Raw genomic sequence first — 21,986 nt, 5'->3', positions numbered from 1 at the left:
GCTGGCCGTCTGATCCGAGGCCGACGGCCCTTGCGATCCGTCCGCAGCTCGTAATAAAGCGCCGATGTTCATCAACACAAGCAACGTCTGCACATTTATGTCGCTCATAGGTGACAATAGAATTAGTTTTCCCAACGCCGTTGGTAGCGACGAGAAAACACGTTAGCCAGGCGAGCCGCTTCGCAGAGACGATTGCTGCGGCGGCTGCGCTCACCGCTTGCGAGTTGAAAATCACGCCAACGATTTGCTATGTCGCGCATCGTTTTATAACATCCACACTTTCGAGGTCACTTTACTCTGCCGTATTTCACGTCAGATACAAATTTAAGGCGATCTTTGTGCTGCCGTCCGCGACGAAAATAAACTCAGTGTCCTTCCACTTTGTGAAGAAGGATGACCAACGCAGCTTTGTATGAGGGCGCCTTAATGGCGAACTGCACCTCCGCCGTAGGTCCGCCCACTATCTTCGGGATATTTCACTACACGCGGACACGATAGTGGGGAAAGTAGCCCTTCGCTGTAAAAAAGAAAAGAAAGAAAGGAACACCGGGACGATCGGAAAGGCGAGAAACTTGCTCGCTGGGCCACAGTGTAGCCAGGCCCACCCCGACGGCTGCGCAAACTCGTGACGTAGCGTTTTCTCGGTTGTTTACAATCCTTCTTTGATGTCGATGTTGCGAGGTGCTGCGTTTTGCGGTTGGCTGCGCGCACGTACTTTAAAATTGATTTTAAATATTTTCTAGGCTATATTCGCCGTTGATATTTCACAGAAGATGTGTGTACGCCCACATAAATCGATCTCACACGTTAGCTCGACTTCGAAATATTGTGTCAGTACTCCTTTAACAACTAGCCTGTGGGCTAGCCAGTGGCCGAATTAGGAGGGAAAACGGTGACAGACAGACAGACGGCCGGACGGACGGACGGACGGAAAGTGGGCGATTACCCTAATAAAGCTAAGCGCATGAAAAAGTCTACCTGGATGATTTTTAATGCGATTAGTATTATTAGGGTACTTCACGGACTTTCCGGAGTCTAATAAATGTAAACATAACCTGCTGGTTTAAGAATTTTGCGGCATTGTGTGAACAGTTGCCGGCCCATACATATTTGAAACAAAAATAACTCGAGAAGCTGGAAGGTCATTCGACCTCGCGTTGAAGTCGATCAAAGAGAATGTCTTCCTGAGTGAGTGAGTAGGAGTAGCATGGCAAGCACGTGGAGTCCACTGCGCATGGCACTCCATTGCATAACCCCTCGCGGGGGGGGGGGGGGGGAGGGAGAATGAACGACGGACTGCTCAAATTTTTTGCTGCACCATCTTCGGGATCGACCCACATTGTTAGATCGCACATAGCCACGGGAATTGCCCGCATTTTTACACTGTTCTGAAGAGATCTGAAAAGGTCTGAAGTTTGAGCAGTTCGCAAACCTTAAAGAACTTCCTCTAAGTTAAGTTTGTGTTTTCCGTATAACATACGTTGGCGAACATCTTTTTTGAAGAATGAGGTGTATAAAATCCAAATGTTGGGCTAGCTTGCCTGACAAACATTTGACCTTCGCCATAACCTGCGGCTCTTCAAGCCTGAAACCAGAGTACAACCAAATAGTAAAATCGAAATACCAACTTTACCATTCTCACTACTCCTCTTCTTGTCCTCCAGTGGTTGGGTACGCCGTTTCCCTAAATGCGCATTTGAGTTGCTTGCGTTTGTGCCGTTGCATTTTATTTTTTTATCTGTATTCCTGTGCATATACATGCATGTTTTCTGCCACTGCTTTCTACGACTGTAACTCCATATTGCCATCCCTGCCCCAGCAGAAACGGCCAAATAAAACATTGATATTTTACTTCCTTCAGCCTTTAATATCGACGGCGTGTGCAAAAAATGATCCGATGGCCTTGGAACCTTTCACACATCCGGAGTGTTGCCTTCGGACCGAAAATTTTGGAGACCCCCATATACGCGACACGATTCGCGAAAATTTGAGTCATGTAAATGGACCTTATATCATGTGCGAAAAGGTCAGAGTGCTCGGGAGAAGCCGGTCGGCCGTGACTTCATTGGCGTCTTGTCGCATGCAACATAGGGGTCAAATCCAATACAGGTGTAGCCGCGAATTCACAACGAAACCTGAAAGAGGCGCCGGGTCTGCAAAAGGTCTTGCATTGTCTCTCGGCGTTCGCGTAAACTGCAGCTGCTCACTGCGGTATTCCTTCGCCCAGCTGCATGCTGCAGCTCATTGCAGCTGCGTTTCCTGCTTTACAAGGGCCATGTTTTTCAAGGATATTTTTTTGTCGCATTTTGGTTATCACCCGCCATGGTTGCTAAGTGGCTATGGCGTTGGGCTGCTGAGCACGCGTGCGCGGGATCGAATCCCGGGCTTGGCAGCCGCATTTCCACGGGGGTGAAGTCACCCGCATATTTGCGATGGATTTAGGTGAACCTTAAAAAAACCCTGGTGGTAAAAATTTATCCGGCGTCCCCCCACAACTGCATGCCTCATGATCACATCGTGGTTTTCGTAAGTGAAACCCCACGACTTTTTTTTATTTCAGTTATGTGTCGCTCCGTGTACCCATTCTCAGCGATAACACGCATACATCTCTCGGGCCAAAGCCGACTAGCTCATTAAGGCGTCTGGCGCGTGCGTCACGTGGCAGTTTCTCGCGTTTTTCCCTCGTAGACTGCGCCACCTTCACGATCCCCCCATTCACCAATGTTTTCTTCGGAGCAGCTGGTAGAATGCAGACACGGAACGGACTGTAATATTTTGTAATTGCAGTACCAAAAAAAAAACACATTTGTAGTGGTTCACATAAGACAGAAAATATTTATTTAGCAATTGCATTTTACGGACGATCTAGGCCCATTACACTCTAAGAAAAGTTTACACCCTTTGGAGTGCCCCTTCTGCCACACAACGATAATCGTCATCTGCTTTGGTGCGTTTCCTTTCTTGAAAACGCCACGCCCGCTACTTTCCTGTCGGGAATGCTAGCATGCTGATAACGCGCATGCCGTTCGTTACTGGAAAGTACTGGGCTCGCAGCGTTAAAGATAGGAAACGCATCAAGGCAGATGACGATTACCGTTGTGTGGCAGAAGGGGCACTCCAAAGGGTGTAAACTTTTCTTAGAGTGTAACGACGTCGGCGCCAATGTCAAGGTCGATCCAAAGAGGTCTCGAAGCGTCGGCCGAAAGACGCTTCAGAACAAATTGCCACTGACATCATCAAGGGTGGTTATGGGAGCAGCGATTGAAGCGCGACTATGTTTGGAAGGAACAAACATCGGGAAAGGAAAAAAGATTTTTAATTAAAGCGAGACACATTCATTCAACTAAAAAAATTTCTAATCAATTTTATATATGCGTGACGAGTAAAGAAAATGAAACTCTGTTTTATCATTATCAATAAATGCCTTTCTTTCAGCACCTATCGTTAAGGGGGGGGGGGAGGGGGGAGGCTGTTATCGCTTGCAAAGCAATGCAGCTATTGGTGCGCCAGGAAGGCGCGCTCGTAAAGTCCACTTGTTAGAATACGCCCCCCTCTCACGTTGTGCCGTTTTGTTTGTCGACGTTTGTCTGAATTTGGTGGCGCGGGTGACTTCGTTTCTCAACCTGTTCAGCCAAAAGTAGAGAGTTACGACCACCAGATAATTGCTTACTTTAGTTGTTTTCGTGTGACTGCGCAGGCCAACGGGCTTGATGCCCGACGATAGAACCAGCACTCCATACACCTAAAGCTTTCGTCGGCCTCCAAAGAAAGTATGTTCTGTTCAGGGTTGCGATTTCGACATCCGTACGGCTGACCTTTCCTTGTATCGCTTTCCGCGCTGAAAGCTCGAAACACCCATCAAGTCGAATGGCAGGGCATTTGAATATACAGCTGTAATGGCATATACAAATTTCCAGCCTTTGAGAACAAAACGGCGTCGCATTTGTTTTTAACGGATGTGGAGTCACATTTTTGCTTACCGCTGGAAGTGCTCCCTCATGCAGATGGCGCTAAGCCTCATCAACCGCCGGAGAACCACCATGTTTCAATGTATGGGCTTCTATAGAAGCTCCGCCACCAGGCATATTTGCCTTGCCAATGTGCTATCCGGCTGGCAACGCATGAACCCCTCGCGCGCGGTCGGTAACACGTCCGGAACGCCCCTGGCAGCGCTCATCACGCCAGCGTTGCCAGATGTCTGGTAGCCGCCAAGGCAAGCAGGTACTTTTGAGAACGTCTGGCTTGTACGAGCGGCTTTGGCTCAGGTACTGTCCGTGCACGTCTATACCCTCTCCCTTCTCTCTTCCCCCAGCGTACGGTAGCCAACCAGACGCTTGTCTGGTTAAAATCCCGGCCTTCATTATTCCCTCTCTGCCCCGTAGGAGTTCCCGTACGCGCGGCGTCGCGCAATCATGTTGCGCCGACGCATACTTAGAACACCGTCGGAGGAGCTGAAGCGCGATGATAAACCTTGTATCTGAGTGATGCGCCTTATTGGGCGAGTTTGTTAATATTTACACATTTCCGCTGTCAAACACAGCTGTAACAAAAACTCGCAATTTCACCGAATAGGCAAAGCCTCGATTGCGATAGTGAATCATTAGACAGCCATACGAAGAAAGGGCAGTTTCGTTGGCTGTTTAAAGTCTTAAACATATACCTATGAAATTAAGCATGGTGTCGTGCACGCACATGCAAATTAACATTTCACTCGACGACAGCGGACATTCGCTGTAAAAACACTGGCGTGAGGAAGAGCGGCAGCGAGTGACTTCGCATCCGCGCTGCCTCTCGCTTCAACGCGAACTATGCGGCGACAGCAGAGCACGAACTCAAAGCTATCAGCCGTCGGCGCGCCTGGACTGTACTCGTCACAGATCGCTTTCTAGATGGGGCCCGTGCAGCTGCGCCATGCGCAACCACCGCATGAGTAGATTCCATGCTAACTACAATGTTTACCGCTTCCGTAATCCTTGAATGTCATAATTCGGTGCAGACATATTCCTTCCGACGAGTTTTGACAGCTCAGCCTGTTCGATCTGACGCGCATTTGATATATTCACGCTATGTCGTTGCTTTGTGCACTCGTTTGCCTTGTTTCTCTTGATGCCTGCACTATATATTTGGTGGCCTTCGTAATACAGGGAAGTACCTGGTTTCTCCGGGACGTCAAATTGCCAAATATTTCCGCACGGAATAAGTTGCATGTTATTTCTCGTGCTTGGGTTTAAGCTTCAGTGTTGAATTAACGCCGATTTTCGAACACGTACTTACGCCATATGCTCCGAGAAAGCGAGAGGTCAAGAATTTTCGCATTGGTGATTTCTTGTTTTCACGTGGTTTCACAGCTCTCGGTCGAAAATGAAGAGAAATGTTTAACTTAAGAACACCCTAATATGCAGGTACCTTCTAATCTAATCTGCAGTACCTAATCTGAGTACCTTCCGCAAGCGGGATTGCCGAAAGTGGACGTGGAGGAGCCCGAATGGCGAGACTAGAAATGAAATAGACTATACTCTGTGCTAACCCTGGCATCATACAAGATGTGGACGTGCTCGGCAAGGTGCACTGCAGTGACCATAGGATGGTAACTCGGATTACCCTAGACTTGGAGGGAACGAAAGAAACTGGTACATAAGAAACCGATCAATGAGTTAGCGCTGAGGGGGAAGATAGAGTAATTCCGGATCAAGCTAGAGAACAGGTACTCGGCCTTAACTCATGAAGAGAACCTTAGTTTTGAAGCATTGAACGACAATCTTATGGGCATCATTAAGGAGTGTGCAATAGAAGTCGGTGGGATACCAGTAAGCTATCGCAGGAGACGAAAAATCTGATCAAGATACGACAATGTATGAAAGCCTCTAACCCTACAGCTAGAATAGAACTGGCAGAACTTTCCAAGTTAATCAGCAAGCGCAAGACAGCTGACATAAGGAAGTATAATACGAATAGAATTGAACATGCCCTCAGGAACGGAGGAAGTCTAAAAGCAGTGAAGAAGAAACTAGGAATAGGCAAGAATCAGACATATGCGCTAAAAGACAAAGCCGGCAATATCAATAATATGGATGAGATAGTTGAAGTGGCTGAGGAGTTCTACAGAGATTTATACAGTACCAGTGGCACCCACGACGATAGTGGAAGAGAGAATAGCCTAGAGGAATTTGAAATTCCACAGGTAACGCCAGAAGAAGTAAAGAAAGCCTTAGGAGCTATGCAAAGGAGGAAGGCAGCTGGGGAGGATCAGGTAACAGCAGATTTGTTGAAGGATGGTGGTCAGATTGTTCTAGAAAGACTGGCCACCCTATATACACCATGCCTCATAACCTCGAGTGTGCCGGAATCTTGGAAGAACGCTAACACAATCCTAATCCATAAGAAAGGGGGCGCCAAAGACTTGAAAAATTATAGACCGATCAGCTTACAGTCCGTTGCTTACGAAGTATTGACTAAGGTAATCGCAAATAGAATCAGGAACACCTTAGACTTCTGTCAACCAAAGGGCCTGGCAGGATTCCGTAAAGGCTACTCAACAATCTACCATATACACACTATCCATGAGGTGATAGTGGAATGTGCGGAATATAACCAGCCCTTATATATAGCTTTCATTGATTACGAGAAAGCATTTGATTCAGTCTAAACCTCAGCAGTCATGCAGGCATTACAGAATCAGGGTGTAGACGAGCCTTATGTAAAAATACTGAAAGATACTTATAGCGGCTCTACAGCCACCGTAGTCCTCCATAAAGAAAACAAAATCCCAATAAAGGTGTCAGGCAGGGAGATGCTATCTCTCCAATGCTATTCACGGCGTGTTTACAGGAGGTATTCATAGACCTGTATTGGGAAGAATTAGGGTAAGAGTTAATGGAGAATACCTTGGTAACTTGCGATTCGCTGATGATATCGCCTTGCTTATTAACTCAGGCGTTTGATTGCAATGCATGCTCACTGACCTGGAGAGACAAAGCAGAAGGGTGGGTCGAAAAACCCATCTGCAGGAGACTGAAGTAATGTTTAATAGTCTTGGAAAAGCACAGCAGTCTGCGATAGGTAGCGAGGCACTGGAAGTGGTAAGGGAAGACTACTTAGGGCAAGTAGTATCATGAGAGCATAGTATCGAGTAGGATCATGAGAATGAAATAATCAGAAGAATAAGAATGGGCTGGGGTGCGATTGGCAGGCATTCTGAGACTATGAACAGCAGCAATGATCAATCATGTAATGAGGATGGAATATAACCGATGGTCATTGAGGATTACGGACAGGACGCCAAGGGAAGGGAAGCGTAGCAGGGGGCGGCAGAAAGTTAGGTGGGAGGATGAGAATGAGAAGTCTGCAGGGACAACATCACCGCAATTAGTACATGACCGGGGTAGTTTGAGAAGTGTGGAAGAGGGCTTTGCCCTGTAGTGGGAGTAACCAGGCTGATGAATCTGCAGTCACCTAGTTTTGTGACGTTAGTGGCGACGCTTTTCCGACACAGGAGCTGGCAGGCTTGGGCAACAAGACGGCAGGCGCTACACCAATACGTGTAAGGATGAGAGAGCAGAGGCAACAAGAGTAGGCTTACGTACGACTACTGAGCTTTAAAGAACAACTATGTATCGATAGAGCAACAATGCATCGCAAGGCGTACAAAAAGTTTATTCAATGAAAACAATCAGGTTAGCGACAAGTACATGACTGTAAAGGCGAAAAAGCAGCCTCCACAATGTCTTTCGTAGCCAATTGTCGGGCAAAAATAAGTCGGCTGTACAGCAAAAAGTGCAGGTGATACTACAGTATAAAAAGGTATCGAAGTGGAACCGGCAAACATAACTGCCCGGAAACTTATGTGAACGATCAGTCCACTAGCGCTCAGCGTCTACCGGAGGTTAAAAAATTCGCAAGAACCACCTCACTCCACGCTACTGCAGCTGGCACCCGAAGCAGTGGACGTTTCGAGTCCCATGGAGCTGAGCACGTCGTCACGCATGGAGTGAAGGAGGTTCTGAAAGAGCACTCGTCCACTAGCAGTCAAATGAAAGTCTGGCCGCCCGCGGAATTGAGAAATCAGGGCGTAGAACTGAGTCCTCGTCTCCATGCGAGCTAAGCGGATGCGATTGTTGGCCGTGCGCGGCGAGAAATCACCGGTACGCTGAAACAGGTCTAGAGGGGCCTCGCAAGTATTGAGCAAGTCGATAACAGCGGCACCCTCGGGACACATTCCGTCCCTCAGGATAACGTCCGTGACCCAGGCGAGTAACATCGCGTTTTTGCGGACACACTGCAAGAGCTCGAAGTCACATACGGCCAACTCATCGCGTTCCTGGCCATGGTACATCTTCACAACCGACACGGACTGGTTGAACTCCAGACCCTTGATCAGGTGCCCCTTGAAAGACTCGTAATCACCGACGTTGCCCCAGTAGAACTCGAGGCGGTACAGGCTGCGATTCTTGCGAAGCATGTCGGCGAAAGCCCGTTGGACGTGTTCGCTTAAGTCCCAGTGCTCGGTGCTTAGGAGGACCACGCTCCTGGACTCTGCTATAGCCTTGACGATCTGGATGGACGCATTTGCCTTGGTGCGGCAGCGCAGCCTGAGAACCTTGAGGGAGTCAGCTTTGCGAATGAGGTTCGCCAGAAACTGACCACCCAGGCTGCTGAGTACCTGCATGTGTAGGCAAGGCACGAATGAAGTGCGAACAAAAATCGGACTAGTCAGCGACAAATTCAATATACAAGAAAGGCTCCTCTCACTCTGGGGGGCTCCCATATTAACCACCGTGTAGCGGTGGTTAACAAGTCCCGTAAGTCTGTCAGATGCAGGGAGACAAGGTCTCACATTCCCTCGTTAGTATACACTAGGTAGTGCGAGCCAGGGATAGCCGAGATAAGTGGCGAAGGCGCAAGAAAAACTCGCTGGAAAACGTTAAGAAGACGGAAGAATGCTTGTAGCGCGGAGTGCCACCGGCGAGGCATTGTCCCTTCGTGGAACAGATCATTCGTATAGAAGACCGCAGAATATTAAGGTTACCATTGCATTATACGGAAGCTTTCAGTATCAGGATCACGCGCGATACCAGTTGAATTTGAATGCCGAAATGCTCCAAAGATGCGAATGTATTAGCGTAATGCCAAGGAGCTATTTTATGGACGCTGTAGATGCGGCGGCTGGCTCGCTAAATTGCGAGCAGCTAGTAGAATATATAGAAATGTGAGGCCTGCGATAAGTGTTGCTTGGCATAGCTCACGTATAACTCCAGCAACGAGAGATTTTCTATCAAGCCATAGGACGATACCAGAGTGCGACGTACGGATTTGAGATCACAGCATTTCGGAGCATTCGTATTGAAAGGACGTTAACAGACTGTTAATTCGTTGGGAATTTTAAACAGCTACCACATGCGAAAAGGTCCACTCCAATGCAGGGCAGAATGCATCTGCATGTCACGTTATCGCGCAGCACGCATGTGTACTGCATATCGGAAAGGATAGTTTGTTAACAGGCGGATATATATACACAGCGTTTAAGTGCAGACAGGATTGTCATTTGACTATGCCTGATACGAGTCTGAAAAGGTGGCAAGCGCTTTCCGGCTAGGATGAAAGCAGTGTGAGCGCAGAGAATTGTTAGCCTGCAGAAGAACTGATTAGTATTCAACACTATACAAATGTCCCAGCCAATTTTAGCCCGAGTTTTCGAGGTCGCTTCACAATTCTCATTGACACTTCATCCAATTAAATACTCTGAATTGTTCAACTTCGCGAATATTATCATTAGGGGGAATGAAAAATCTGAATAGCTCCAAGCGACGGTAAACATAGCCATTATCCTGTCCATCTACGTAGCACTTTCATACTTCTTCACTCTGGCTAAAGTTAGCTGGGACACTTTGTAGAATAGGCGAGTGCTGGTTTCACTGAACACTGAATTATCCTTAAATGCAGCCGTAAACCAGTTAACGCGGGGCGAAAAGAAATAAGGCAGCGCGGTGTGTTTGTCCCTCTGTCCGTGCTTTGCACCGTGAACTGAATATTGCACGCCAATATGGTCAAGTGCCTAGGAATAATATAATGGGATTGGGGACACTCCATAAAGTGCGATGCGCGTAGCGCCTAAGGACGCAACCAGTGGACGTAAACTGTTCGCCCGAATTTTGTACACTTAATTCCGCATGTGCATGTCGCGGCACCGCGTGCTTTGCCATGAAGCCCGTTTATCTACCCTCGGGAATTACATTAAGGAACGTAGTAACTTACCCGAGGAGTTGATATGCAGAGCTTCTCTATTGTCTTGACTGTGCTCCTGAGAGCATGAAGAACAGTCTCAGCCTCTGTATCTTCGCCGTAGGAGAGGGAAACGTTGACAAACTTTATGTTCGTTTGCAGGGCTTCCCGCAAGGGCTCCACGAGGCAGTCGTTGTAGACCAGTGTGACCTTGCGGCAGACTCCGAGTTCCACTATCGTCCTGAACAGCTCCCACTGTTCAGGCTGCTTGCCAATCGGAGCTCCCACGTCGAGTTCTTCGAATTCATCGTATTGCATGCAGCTTCTGACGGCCCTCACAAAGGGCAGGACGTCTTTGCACCCGAGCCCGCAGTCATCCACATACAGTTTCCTCAATGTTGTGCTGAGTGCGAGCCCGTCCGCAAGGCGACGCGCCGGAAGAGGCGCGAGCGCCGACCCTGAAAGCACCAGGACGCGCAGCGAACTGTTTCCGACGATTCGTTGCAGGTCGGCGAGAGTGCCGGCAATGTGCGAGAATTTGTTGGCGTTGAAGCTAGCCTTTAAGCGCCTGCAAGAGGGGCATTTTTCCAAGAAGTCAGCCAACGCACATACTACTTTCGCGTCGTTGATCGCCGGCTCCAGCGTTAGTTCTCCAACTGTAGAGTTATCAAGGAGACCCTGCAGCAAGCTTAACAAGCCGTGGTCAACGTGGACGTACAACCTCGAGATAGTACTTGACTTGCCAATTTTGCTCAGGGCATCGTTGAACGTAGACTCGGGTTCCTTGGCGCTTATCTTCACACGGAAGTCCTCCAATTTCTTGTGCTCAACCACCCTGGCGGCGAGCTCATCGAACGCGAGCGCGCTCATCTCTACGTCGATCAGGACGAAAGCAACGAGCAACGCGTTTCGTTCCACGAGACGGGCCAGGACAGCGACGTCATCGTCAATCAGGTGAACCATAGCCAGTCGTAGCTCTCTCAGTCGAGAAAGGTGGTCTAGCGCGGTCGCTCTTGGCTCTGCCTTTGCGAGAGCACGTCTTGTGAAGGGATCATTGCCGTGCATCTCGCATTTCTGCAAGAATTCCGTAAGTTTTAGGAGAGAGAGGAACAGGGACTCGTGCCTCGGTGCCAGGACGGGGATAGACAGGACGACTCCCGAGATGCAGCGGTGTTGTCGCAGAAGCCACAGACACAGGCAAAGAAACTTGACGTCTGTGTTCACCGGCAAATCTTCAGGGTCGACGTCCAATGTTCGAAAGTGAAGTGTCCCCTTCTGCAGCTCGATCATCTCGATGCCCCGGTGGTTGAACATTTTATTCCACTCTCGCTGACGCTGGACGGCCCAGCACGAAGACTTTTCGCTGAAGGTACAGGTGGCGCTGAGATAAGTGGTGCCGTCGTTGCAGAACTCCTCATCGGCGGCTTCGAAGATTGCGAGGACATCATCGATGCTGACAAAAACACGGGCATCGGCTTTAACGAGGATTTTGGCGAATCCGGGAAGAGTGGCGCCCTGGTCCTTCTGTTCAAAGAAGTGAGAAACATGCAAGGAGCATTAGGCGTGCGCAAGTAATACGAAAGTAGCCAAGGTAAAAAAAAAAGGAGAATTATAAAAACTGCTAAAGGTAGAGGAAAGTTCTACCACAAGCATGGTATCTGAAGCAGTGCACCGAAATTGTTGAGGCCCGATAGGAGTGAGCAGAAGTTTTCAGTTGGCCTCTCCCAAGGACTAATCTAGGAAATAGCGACACGGCCAGTGGTTAACCTGGTAATGCAAGAACCGTCTTAAGATAGCGGAGATATGGGTAAATTCAGTGTATACCCCCAGTCATCTCGAAGAAGACTTGCAAGAGAATATTCACTTCGCCACCGTTCTATAGACTATAGGCACTCACAAAAAAAATAAAGTGTCCAAATTCAGTGCAGGCCAACATTCCTGGAGACCGCTTACAGAGAACTGCACATTAGTGAAGTATCCTGCGGACCGTTACATTGCCGACGGCGTGCGAACACTAGAAACGATCTGCCTATATGGGAAGAACACGTACAAAAGTCGCTGCACGTTTTAGCAGGGAAGCAATGCTAATGGCCTCGGGAATTTTGCACGAACTCTTAGAACTTGGTGAGCCAAGCACGGTGCCCTTACGTAATAGCAACTCATTCTGCACTCGAAACATCCTTCACTGCAAGAAGTTGAGCAATGCGCCGCACCTCGAGAGAAGGCTTCTGAAGAATTTCCGCGGACAGGAAATGAAACCTAGTGGAGAAATATCTGGAGGGGCTGCGCTCCCATTCGCTTTATTGAGTCCAGATGGAGTGTTGATGGAAGATGCGTTCGACAGAATACGGCGATAGTGACGACACCAACTTACAGTAAAGTTTCTCACGCTTGGGCCCTTTGCGTACAGGAAAATTGGGCAATAGTCTGTTCAGTGACCTCATGAAGAAAACGTACGCGTAACGAAACATGACGTTACATATATGAATTGGTGTTTGAAAGGCGACTTCACAAAATCTGGCGTACACCATCCGATTGTACGGAGAACAGTAACCTCCATTTCTGGAGAATCGTCGTTCAAGAATTTCGCAACAATTTACAAATTGTGCAGAACAAAGTGGTACCAAATCTGGGCTATGAAGAATTCAGACCCAATTGCGCAGTGCATAGATAACGAGTACCAGCCGGAACGAATTATCGATATACCGGAGTTGTATATATTGCTATGTCAACCATTGTAAGAGTAATATTACATTTGAGAAATTAATCCCGAAGGGATGAAGCACCCTTTTAAATATCGCCTTAAGTGTGCATTGAATGTTGCCATAGCCTTTAAAGTGTGAAAAAGTGAGAAGAATCTGGGCATGTCGAACGATCGATCGGCAAGCATGGTCATTCAGTGTCGTGAAGCGGCTCAAAGTCGCATGAATCCCGCGTATAGTCTTGCAGAAAGTGAAATCCTCGGTGTGACGTGGTGACGTGCAGTAAAAATTGCTTAAGAGATATGCAGAAACACAAGCAATTGCACAAATATGTGTAGGGATATATTAAGTATATTGAAATACTTTTAGAGAAATGAAAAAAGTGAAATTGTGGTTACGTGCTGTAACCACGACTGGATTGTGGAGCACGCCGTAGCGGGGGCTCTGGGATAATTCCGACCACCTGGAGTCTTGTAACGTGCGCCCAATGCAGGGACGTTTGCAGTATGCCGCCATCAGAATGCGGTCACCGCGGCCGAGAAGGAAACCGCGCCTCTGAGCTTAGCAAGGCAACGCCGCAGCCAGACGACGTAATTACGATCTAAAGTCACAAGGCATTTTACCGCTCACATTCTGCACTGAAACGCAAACGAGCATGAACGATATGGTATACCTGATCACCTCAACATCACTCAACATTTTGCTGCACGAGCAGCAGCAAATTAATGTTGCAGAACCATGCCGACCATATCTTGCGCAGCTTCTCCGGTAGAATATAGCGTCGCCTGCTAGAGTGACGAGGTGAACATACCGAAAGTGCGCTATGAAACTACGGCGAGAAGCAAGAAGAATGTCCATGACTAAACATTCTATCAAACGAACGCGGCAAGTTAGACGCAACATATACAGGTCAGTTTGTGGAAGGCACACTACTGCACGCACGACGAACTAGTTAGAAACATACCGAAAAACCAACGAAAGCATCGTGGATTACAGTGCAACTGCGTATGCCTGCCGTGATCAATGAAGCCATTATGCGCGAATTGTGCACGACATGCGAAAGGAGTAACCAGTTCTTGGCCGCACTATTTGCAGCTGCGCCTGTAGACTCCACGACATTCCCGGTTGAATTCAATATAGCATAGATGAACACTAATGTAACAGCGACATCGAAGGGAACATGCCAGCGCACGGTAGCTACGATTGTGGAGTAACAATTTGGGCACACCCAACGAAAATCGAAAGTGAGGAGCAAGGTTGGCGACCGTGTGGCCGCCGGGAATTACTGCATTGCGAACCTCTCAAAGTTGACTGAGGAATCAAGCGCAGAAAACTCGCCAAGAACAAACGTTTAAATTCCGCGAGTAGTATTCCACTGCACCTGCAGTGTGTGCCTTCAAAGGTTATAACAGCTCCCGAGAAACGCCAACGTGCCCATGCGACATCTCAACTGCAAGGACATAAGCGTGTGCCCAAAGCAAAACTAAGCACAAATGCACGCCGTCGTTCAGGCATCACCAGACCGACTTGCACACCGGAAGAGAGGATGATCGCCTTACTGCAATAGTTTGTTTTCTTCGATTTGCATTTTCTCGCGGGAAAAAAAATTAACCGAAGCGAAACTAGCGCTGTAGGGCGACCATCCGCGCATGCCGTGGGCAAGCCATGAGTCCGGTAATGACGGAGCGAGGGCGGGCAATGGCACGTTCAGTTTTGCCTTGGGCACACTCGACTGTGCGCAGTTGAATTGTTTACGTGTAGTAGAAAAGTTACATTACTGTCCGCCCGTACAAAATTGACAAATTATGCACACGAGATGGTAATGTTAGTGCGGAACTGCGAAAAGGTGCAAGTAGATTACTGATGTGCAACTAGCGAAAATTTCACATGTGACCCAAATTGTTGCTTTGTGAGAGACTACGAAAAGCACCCGTAAGCTACGGAACATAAGTTTCTTTACATCAGTTATACATTTAGGACAACGTAGCTGTTTGTAATAGAAACGTAACTAACCACGATACGGTCCCATAACCACGATACGATTAGGAGGCACGCCGTTGTGGAGGGCTCAGGATTTTCGACTACCTGAAGTCCTTCAACCCGTACCCAGTGCACGGGTGGTTTTGAATTTCGCCTCCTAACGAAATGCGGCCGCCCTGGACAGGATGCGATTCTGTTTCCTCGGGCTTAGCTGCGCAAAGGCAAAGGCACTACGGTAACACGGCAGAAAGCATTGAGTGCAACACTGCAACTGCTGCATTGTCCGCTTATGCAGACGCTGCCCTCGGCGTGTAACCGGTGTAGTAAAAGAGTGGTTTCTCTCGTTCTGAAGGCAAACTGAGAACTGCTCATACCAGTCCGTAATAAGGGAATCGAAGAGCTTTGTCGCCGGTTGTGCAAGGGGTCGTACGAGGATACGCCTGGTCGCAAGGGGCAACTTCATATGAAGGTGTTCGAGCTGCAGCGAAACCGCGCGTGGTATGACAGTTATGACCTGAAGCCACGGCCACAACTTCTCACTGCGCTAGTACGCAAACACGGCGGTCAGAATGACGTGGGACAATGTCACGTGTACATTGGTTTTGTATTTAACGGTGGCCATCTGGCATTGTACTCCTTCAATTTGTCGCTCAGCGGAGACGCGCCTGTCGTGCTGGTACATGCCGTATTTACACGGCTTTCGACGTGGAAGTATCGCAAGATGACAGCCATGACCACGTAGGCAGAAACCCCATCTATATACAGCGCTCTAGTTCTTACTCGCAGCGCAAAGTAATCCGTTTCATAAGCGGCAAGAACATGCTCCTTCCTAATTAATACCTTTTTCTTGTAATATTTTGGCAACCGAAGCAGGCGTCCAAGCCAAGTACCATGAGGCTACGGCAGTCATATACAAAGCATGTTCATGCGAGCGAGAAACTTATTTGCTGCTGCATTAGCGGAAATATCGCCGCAAAGCAAGAACTCCTCGGACGAAAGCGCTGGCAATGAGACTAATGAAATATAGAGTTGCCGTCGATAGCCAAGACAACGGTTCCACTAAAACAATGAGCAAATACTGCCATTGAACGTGCCAGAAGCATATACCTGGTTTGGAATCGCCACTTTGGACTCTCACCAAGTTATTACAAAATTATATATCCTGGGGTATTTGACAAAACCCCGATACGGTTACGAGGCGCGCCGCAATGGGGGCCTCCAGATTCACTTGGACCATCTGAAGCTCTGACGAGCAGAAGCGAGTTTTCATTTACCGCGTCTACTAGGATCGAACCAGCGCCATCGACCTCGGCAGGGAATCAAAGCCGCGGCGGGCGTAGCTAAGTTATCGCTAGCGTCAAAACATGTGCAGTGCATAGGCTTGCAGTCATGGTTTCCGCATTGTAGGGTTGATCAACTGCCATTTTCAACCATGGAATGGCTGTAAAGAGGTCAGCGGCATGGTTTGTAAGGATTCTGTGCCTGCAATACGGTTCGTCACGTGGGTACGACTTCGAGCGAGAAAATTGAGGAAAAGAATGCCCATAAAACACGGCCACTGCAGACCACCTTTAATTAGTAGTCCGCGCAGCCTACTGAAGGAGAGTTAGGTGTCGCTGCGCGAGTAAATGGTCAGAAATAGCAGGAATAAAGCGCAAAAACGTTGTACATGATGAGACAGCACAGGGCGCAGCACCATGAGTCAGCTACTCAATTAACTGCGGCGTCATCCGTCAAGGTAGCTGCTTGGAACGCACTGCATTTAGAGAACCATAGGCACGTCTGCAGGTCCACGCCCTATAGCGAGCGTGAAGGCTCCCCTCGCAGATAAGTCAGCCATGGGCCGGCGATGAGCACGCGTTTTCAGACATGCGCCAGCTAAAAAAATCGCGACACTGGCATCGTCAACCGGGTGACACTTATGGATGATATGCATCAACGTTATCGCGGCCGCCATCTTAGGGCAATAGCGCGTTGATAAGCAAAGTAAGAAGCATGACAACAGGACAGGCATGGCTTACGCCGAGCAATGAAGAAATCTGGCCGAAAACGGTCGTTGGAAAAATGAAAAATGTGCGCGTGATGTTGCGGTGGACCGACTGCATCATGCGCGCCATGGTCTGGCACTAACAGGGAGAGAAGCTGTTCCCGGGACGTCACTTTAGAACTGCTGATGAAAATTTGCGAAGGATGATGTTTGACGTTCACGCGTTAGGCACGCGGTGTAGCCCGTAGTTCGTGTAAACGAATCTCAACTTAATTTAACCCTAAGAGAAAAATTGCACCAAACCAATCGTCAACTTCTGCGCATTCCCCTTAACACTGGTCATGTCATTTCACGGCAGGGAACCGTGCGTCAATAATAAGCCCTTTGCATTGGTAACCTGAAAGTGACGAGAGCGCAGGCATAGAAACATGCATGCAGACAAGGTAGATTACGATTTCTTTGGGAAGATATAAAGCCAAAGGGGGTGCAAATGTCTGCGAGGGCAGCCGTAATTTAACGGCGGCACAGCGCACGCCGTCACGAGACTGCGTGAACTGACGAAAGTAACGCCCTCATGTCGTCGCAAATCCTACGACTAAAATATGGCATAAGGGTCATAGGCGAACATAGATAGGTTTACATATATAACAGCGGTGCAAACGTGCGTACCGCCTGTAGTTGCGAACCCAGCAGCTAAACTAGACTCACTACACCGATTATACCGCTGCTTTAGAATGCAGTAGTGGTCGACGTACTGCCGTCAATCTTGTTCCTGAAGGTAGTATTGTAAACGCACTTAACCACCTACACACAGACACAACTGGCTTGCAGAGGGCGGGTTAGCTATCCCGGTCCAGCCAGTAACATTAGGCAACATGTCATGGCGGGCCCCCCAGTACTTGGGCACACCGGTACAAGCTAGCTCGAGCTGAAACACCAGGGTGCGAGGGCAGACTGGAAATTTGAAAAAGTGCGACAACTAACCACACGAACGCGCAAGTTACGTAATTCGCGAGTACAGTAATTTACTATGTATTGCATTTTTTTAGTGTTCTAGACAGCCTTGACGGAGGGCGTACGACACTCCAAAGTGCGCTAAGAAAAGTTGCGTTAAAAGCTCCAACCAGACATACGCGTCAGTACGCGGCCCCGCGCGTGCACCGCGTCTGCGTGCGTGCGGCGTCAGGCGCGGAGGCTGCGTCGCGTGTCGACGCGGACCTTGCAGTGCTAGGATGTGCCAGAACACACCGGAAGCTGCCGCCCGCGTCACCCGCCTGACGCGCCTCAGTGACCACGGCAAACCAACACGACTTCCGGAACGATTCTTCGCGAACAGCGTGCGGGCAAGCTGCGTGCGTTGTGATCGGAGTTCCACGCGCGCTGTGGTATTGGTACGATGGCAGTCCCTGAAATTTTGAGCCGTGATGGCTGCATTAGTAAGAAAATGGTAATCGCCGAAGTTCGAGACCTGACGCAGCGTGAAGCAGGCGTACGGCACATATTACGCTAGTGATGCTATGCCAATGCAGGTTTGACCGAGTTGACAGTACTTGTACCGACTGAACCACTAGGAGTCGTGCAATATCTGTTTTTTTCATGCAAGAAGAAGCTTTAAGTTAACAGTTTTGAGATCTTCAGCACATTGGCTTGTGACCGTTAAGCGAAAGCTGGGCTGCCTTGAACACAGGAACCTAGCAACACTGCGCCGCCGCGACGAAATGTGCGGCTACGCGCGGCAACTCGTGCAGCGACTGGGTGCGTGCCCTCTTTCTCCGTCGGGCGCGAGGCAATATGATGTGAGCGCGACGCGTGCGGACGCGTATGTATGGTTGGGGCTTAACAAGTACGCGAACAGCGTTAAGAGCACTTTAGGCGCCTTGCTTAGCAAGGGTCTGTCTGGCTTCTCATGTCTTTCCGCTACTTCTTGCCCTGTTCTTTGTGTATCTCCTTCCGAAGGAACATGCAGGCATGTCGTTTCCGATGGCAGTTGCCAGTTTGCTCCACCCGTATTTCCCTCTGCTCGCTGGACAACCGTGCAATTTTTTTTTTTTAATTCCAACGCGGAGCGTCAACCGCACGGCGTGCCAGCCGGCTGGTAATGGATGGAGATATTCCTGAAGCGAACAGAGCCGCAGAATAAATTAGAATTAGAAATCTTACGCGCCGGCGTGTACTGTCGCAGATGCGGCCGTCCGCTAATATGCTTTGCAGTCGAGGCCCGCGTGAAATTGCAAAAAAAATAATGCCCGAGTAGACAGTTTTGATAGCAAATAATGAGGAATACAAGATGCCGTAGCAGAATACAAAGCCGAAAACGTAGGGAATCGCAACCGCCCTTCGCATAAAGGTTTACTCGACGTCCCACTTACACCGTGGTAAAAGCAGTGCTACACGTACCGCTCCTTGACTGATGGTCACAGCCCTTGGGCCATGGAACATTCAGCGCTTCCCGAATGACAAATGCTCAATGCAAGCGGAGGGTTCTTCAAAAACCACACATCCCGTCCGACGGGCGCCACGAAAGCACAACGGATTTAACATTCGATAAGTCGACAAACGTCTGCGATTACATGAAATAGTGTTCTGTAGGCTGGCGGTAATACGCGCATCTGGCTGTAACTGCGAAGCCTACAGGTATGCTAACAGTAGTCGAATGAAACTTCGCACTTACCTTCGAGACAGGAGGCATGGCTCCGACTTGCGCTCAGTGCAAAAGTTGAAAGACCACGTATGCAGGTGCCTACAGCGCATCCGAAGCTGACCGTTCTGGGTGAAGCGCCGGAACTTCCACTACTAACAGCTGCTGCTTCGAAAGCGTCCCCATAAGTACTGACCGAATGGGCGAGAATTATGACGATAAGTTGGCAGTGCGCGCGCATGTGACACATGGCTCGATGACGTCACCACGGGCTAGTGGAAGCGCTCTCAATTAGGTGCATGCACATACGAATCGCACGGACGCTTCGAAGCATCGTGCTCACGCCCTACAGTTGTGTTCTACTTGAGCTTGCGCAGCAATTACTTTTTTTGAAAGCCTAACGCCTCGTGGAAGTGATCTTTATCGCCGCGTTTCACTGGCAGTGGCATTACTCAGCCTCTTCGCGATGACCACGAACTAAGATAAACAGGAGCGCCGACTCGCCTAATGAGGCGTTCCAACTTGTGACCCGGCGAGCCAGCTTCTTTATGACGCAAATTATAGATGGCGCGAAAACTTGTTACTGGCTATACTAGCACCGAAAAAAGTTAAGTCGCCAGCAGCGGCCCAAGCGCGGCGTGGCATGTATACTCCTGAAGCATAACTGCGAGTCGGCCTAGTTGTAACAAATTCATTTCTAAAATAACTTTTTGTGCGCAAAACAAACAGGGACGAAGAACAGGTCCTCGTGTTGCTTCTTCGTCCCGATTTGTTTTGCGCACAAAAAGTTTCTTTTTTTTAATGTATACTCCGTTTCATAGATTAGGCGCAACGCTGTGAAAGCTACGCAAGGAGTTCAGTGACCAAAATTTATCACTCGGCGCGTTCCTTCTATGCTTCGCTGCGCGCCAGCGGCATTTGCTCGCGCGAGCATGTACGTGAGGCTGCCGCGACGAGCTGCAAATAATAAAGACTAAAAGAAAAACAACGAAAAGCAAATTGATCGAAAACAACGTGTTAGCCGAGATATAAGTACGTGGTTCGTTTCCAACGATGAAATCCTTTTGATGCGAGAGCATTACATGCCCAATTACGCGATAATCCGTCGCAGTCGGTGGCGTGACCGAAAGATGGTATCAAAAATGACCGACTGCGCAAAGAGTAAAAACCCGTCAAAAATGTTCGGATTGACGTCAAATTTCTCAGGGAGCTTCCTGTAGACAAAGTAAATTAATGGCTTCGAAAAGGAAATTAGGTACATCTCAGTCTGGGTTGGAATTGAACCTGGACCTGCGGGGTGCGAGACTAGCACGCTTCCCCATGCCATGGCGACTCAACTGTTCTGGCTGACTTAAAGGGCCCCTCACCAGGTCTGGCCATTTTGAGCTGACAAGCGCAGAGCATACAATGCGCGCCAACGATCGTGTTTGCAAAGAATTACATCGCTATACGCGCATCGGAAAAGACTGAAATTTAAATCCGAACGCCGTTTTCTCTTCTACTCGCGGCCGCTGCGCTCCAAGCCAGACGGTGACGTACTCGCGTCCCTGCGCCTACGTACTCGGGTCCGTAGTGGGACATCGCTCGTGGTGACACGTGACTTCGAGAATTACCCAAGACATCTTGTTACCTGTGCGATCTGTTGCTTGAATTGACGAATTGAAGTTTAGAGAAATAATAAAGCACACAAACTGAATGTCTGCGTGTTCTTTTTTTTTTTTTTACTTCGCACCGAAGCAAGAGAGATGCGTCGTCTGCTTGTTCCCACGGTCGGACAGTCACGAGCGCAGCTACCGAAACTATGCCATATTCTACCGTGCTCTGCAATCAGCTTGTGCTGTCTCAGTTTTCGTGTAGCACTTAATTATCCTGCCATTCATGTGTCCTTGTACATAGCGTGCAAAATCGTGCGCTGCGCGAACGAGACAACAGCTCGCACGCGACGCTGTCAACGCAAGGCGTAGCGCCGAAAAAAAAAAAAGAAAAGCGAGGAGAAGAAAAATGAAGGCGGGTGTCTCGAGTTCCGGTATGGGAGAAGGTAAGGAAGGAATTTCGCTTGCGGTGGCTAGACGGGGCGAGTGGAGAGTGCGTCTTGCTTGGCAATGGAGCGCGCCTGCTGAAATCATGGGTTCGCGGCACTGAAATATTTCTATGTCGGCTATTAATGAGCCGATTTGAAAAATGTTTGCTGCAGAACGCTCCCTGTGGGACATGTAACAACTTGCAGCGCATGGCCGAAATTTGCTATGGTGACGGGCCCTCTAAGGTGCGCCTAGTGCGTGCGTCATTGCACACGTCACATTGCAGCCATCCGCCTGACTAAACGTGTGGCCTAGTGCGTGCGTCAATGGGCACGTGGCGGCGCAGCCGATGGGGAGGAGGTGGCGGCATGTCATTAGTGCACAAAATGAGCGCCTTCATGACGTTGCGAGGTCTACAAACGGAATACTGCTTCTGTGTT

The 21,986-nt window shown here is 49.0% G+C and overlaps 2 protein-coding genes across 2 annotated transcripts in view; one reads left to right on the top strand and one right to left on the bottom strand.

The window, feature by feature from the left end:
* Positions 1–2,329: 2,329 nt before the first annotated feature.
* Positions 2,330–21,986, top strand: part of spz4 (Spaetzle domain-containing protein 4) — a 146,356-nt gene continuing 126,699 nt past the window's right edge. The window contains exon 1 of the mRNA XM_075687214.1: positions 2,330–2,526. The gene's annotated coding sequence lies outside the window, so the exon portion shown is untranslated. The remainder of the gene's footprint in view (positions 2,527–21,986) is intronic.
* Positions 7,636–20,239, bottom strand: LOC142577734 (uncharacterized). The gene is made up of 3 exons (XM_075687189.1): positions 19,559–20,239; positions 10,252–11,742; positions 7,636–8,659 (listed from the first exon to the last, which is right to left on the bottom strand). The coding sequence occupies exons 1-3, from the start codon at positions 19,574–19,576 to the stop codon at positions 7,907–7,909; spliced, it is 2,262 nt and encodes a 753-aa protein (XP_075543304.1). The 5' UTR covers positions 19,577–20,239; the 3' UTR covers positions 7,636–7,906.

The sequence above is a fragment of the Dermacentor variabilis genome, chromosome 1, assembly GCF_050947875.1.
Source record: "Dermacentor variabilis isolate Ectoservices chromosome 1, ASM5094787v1, whole genome shotgun sequence".
NCBI classification, from domain to species: Eukaryota; Metazoa; Arthropoda; class Arachnida; order Ixodida; family Ixodidae; genus Dermacentor; species Dermacentor variabilis.
Note: the sequence above shows the minus strand (reverse complement) of the source record. Positions and strands in the feature narration are given on the sequence as shown.

Coding starts and splice junctions, on each gene's coding strand:
- LOC142577734 (XM_075687189.1), bottom strand. Junction 8,660..10,251: donor TCTGCATATCAACTCCTCGG/GTAAGTTACTAC, acceptor CTACACATGCAG/GTACTCAGCAGCCTGGGTGG.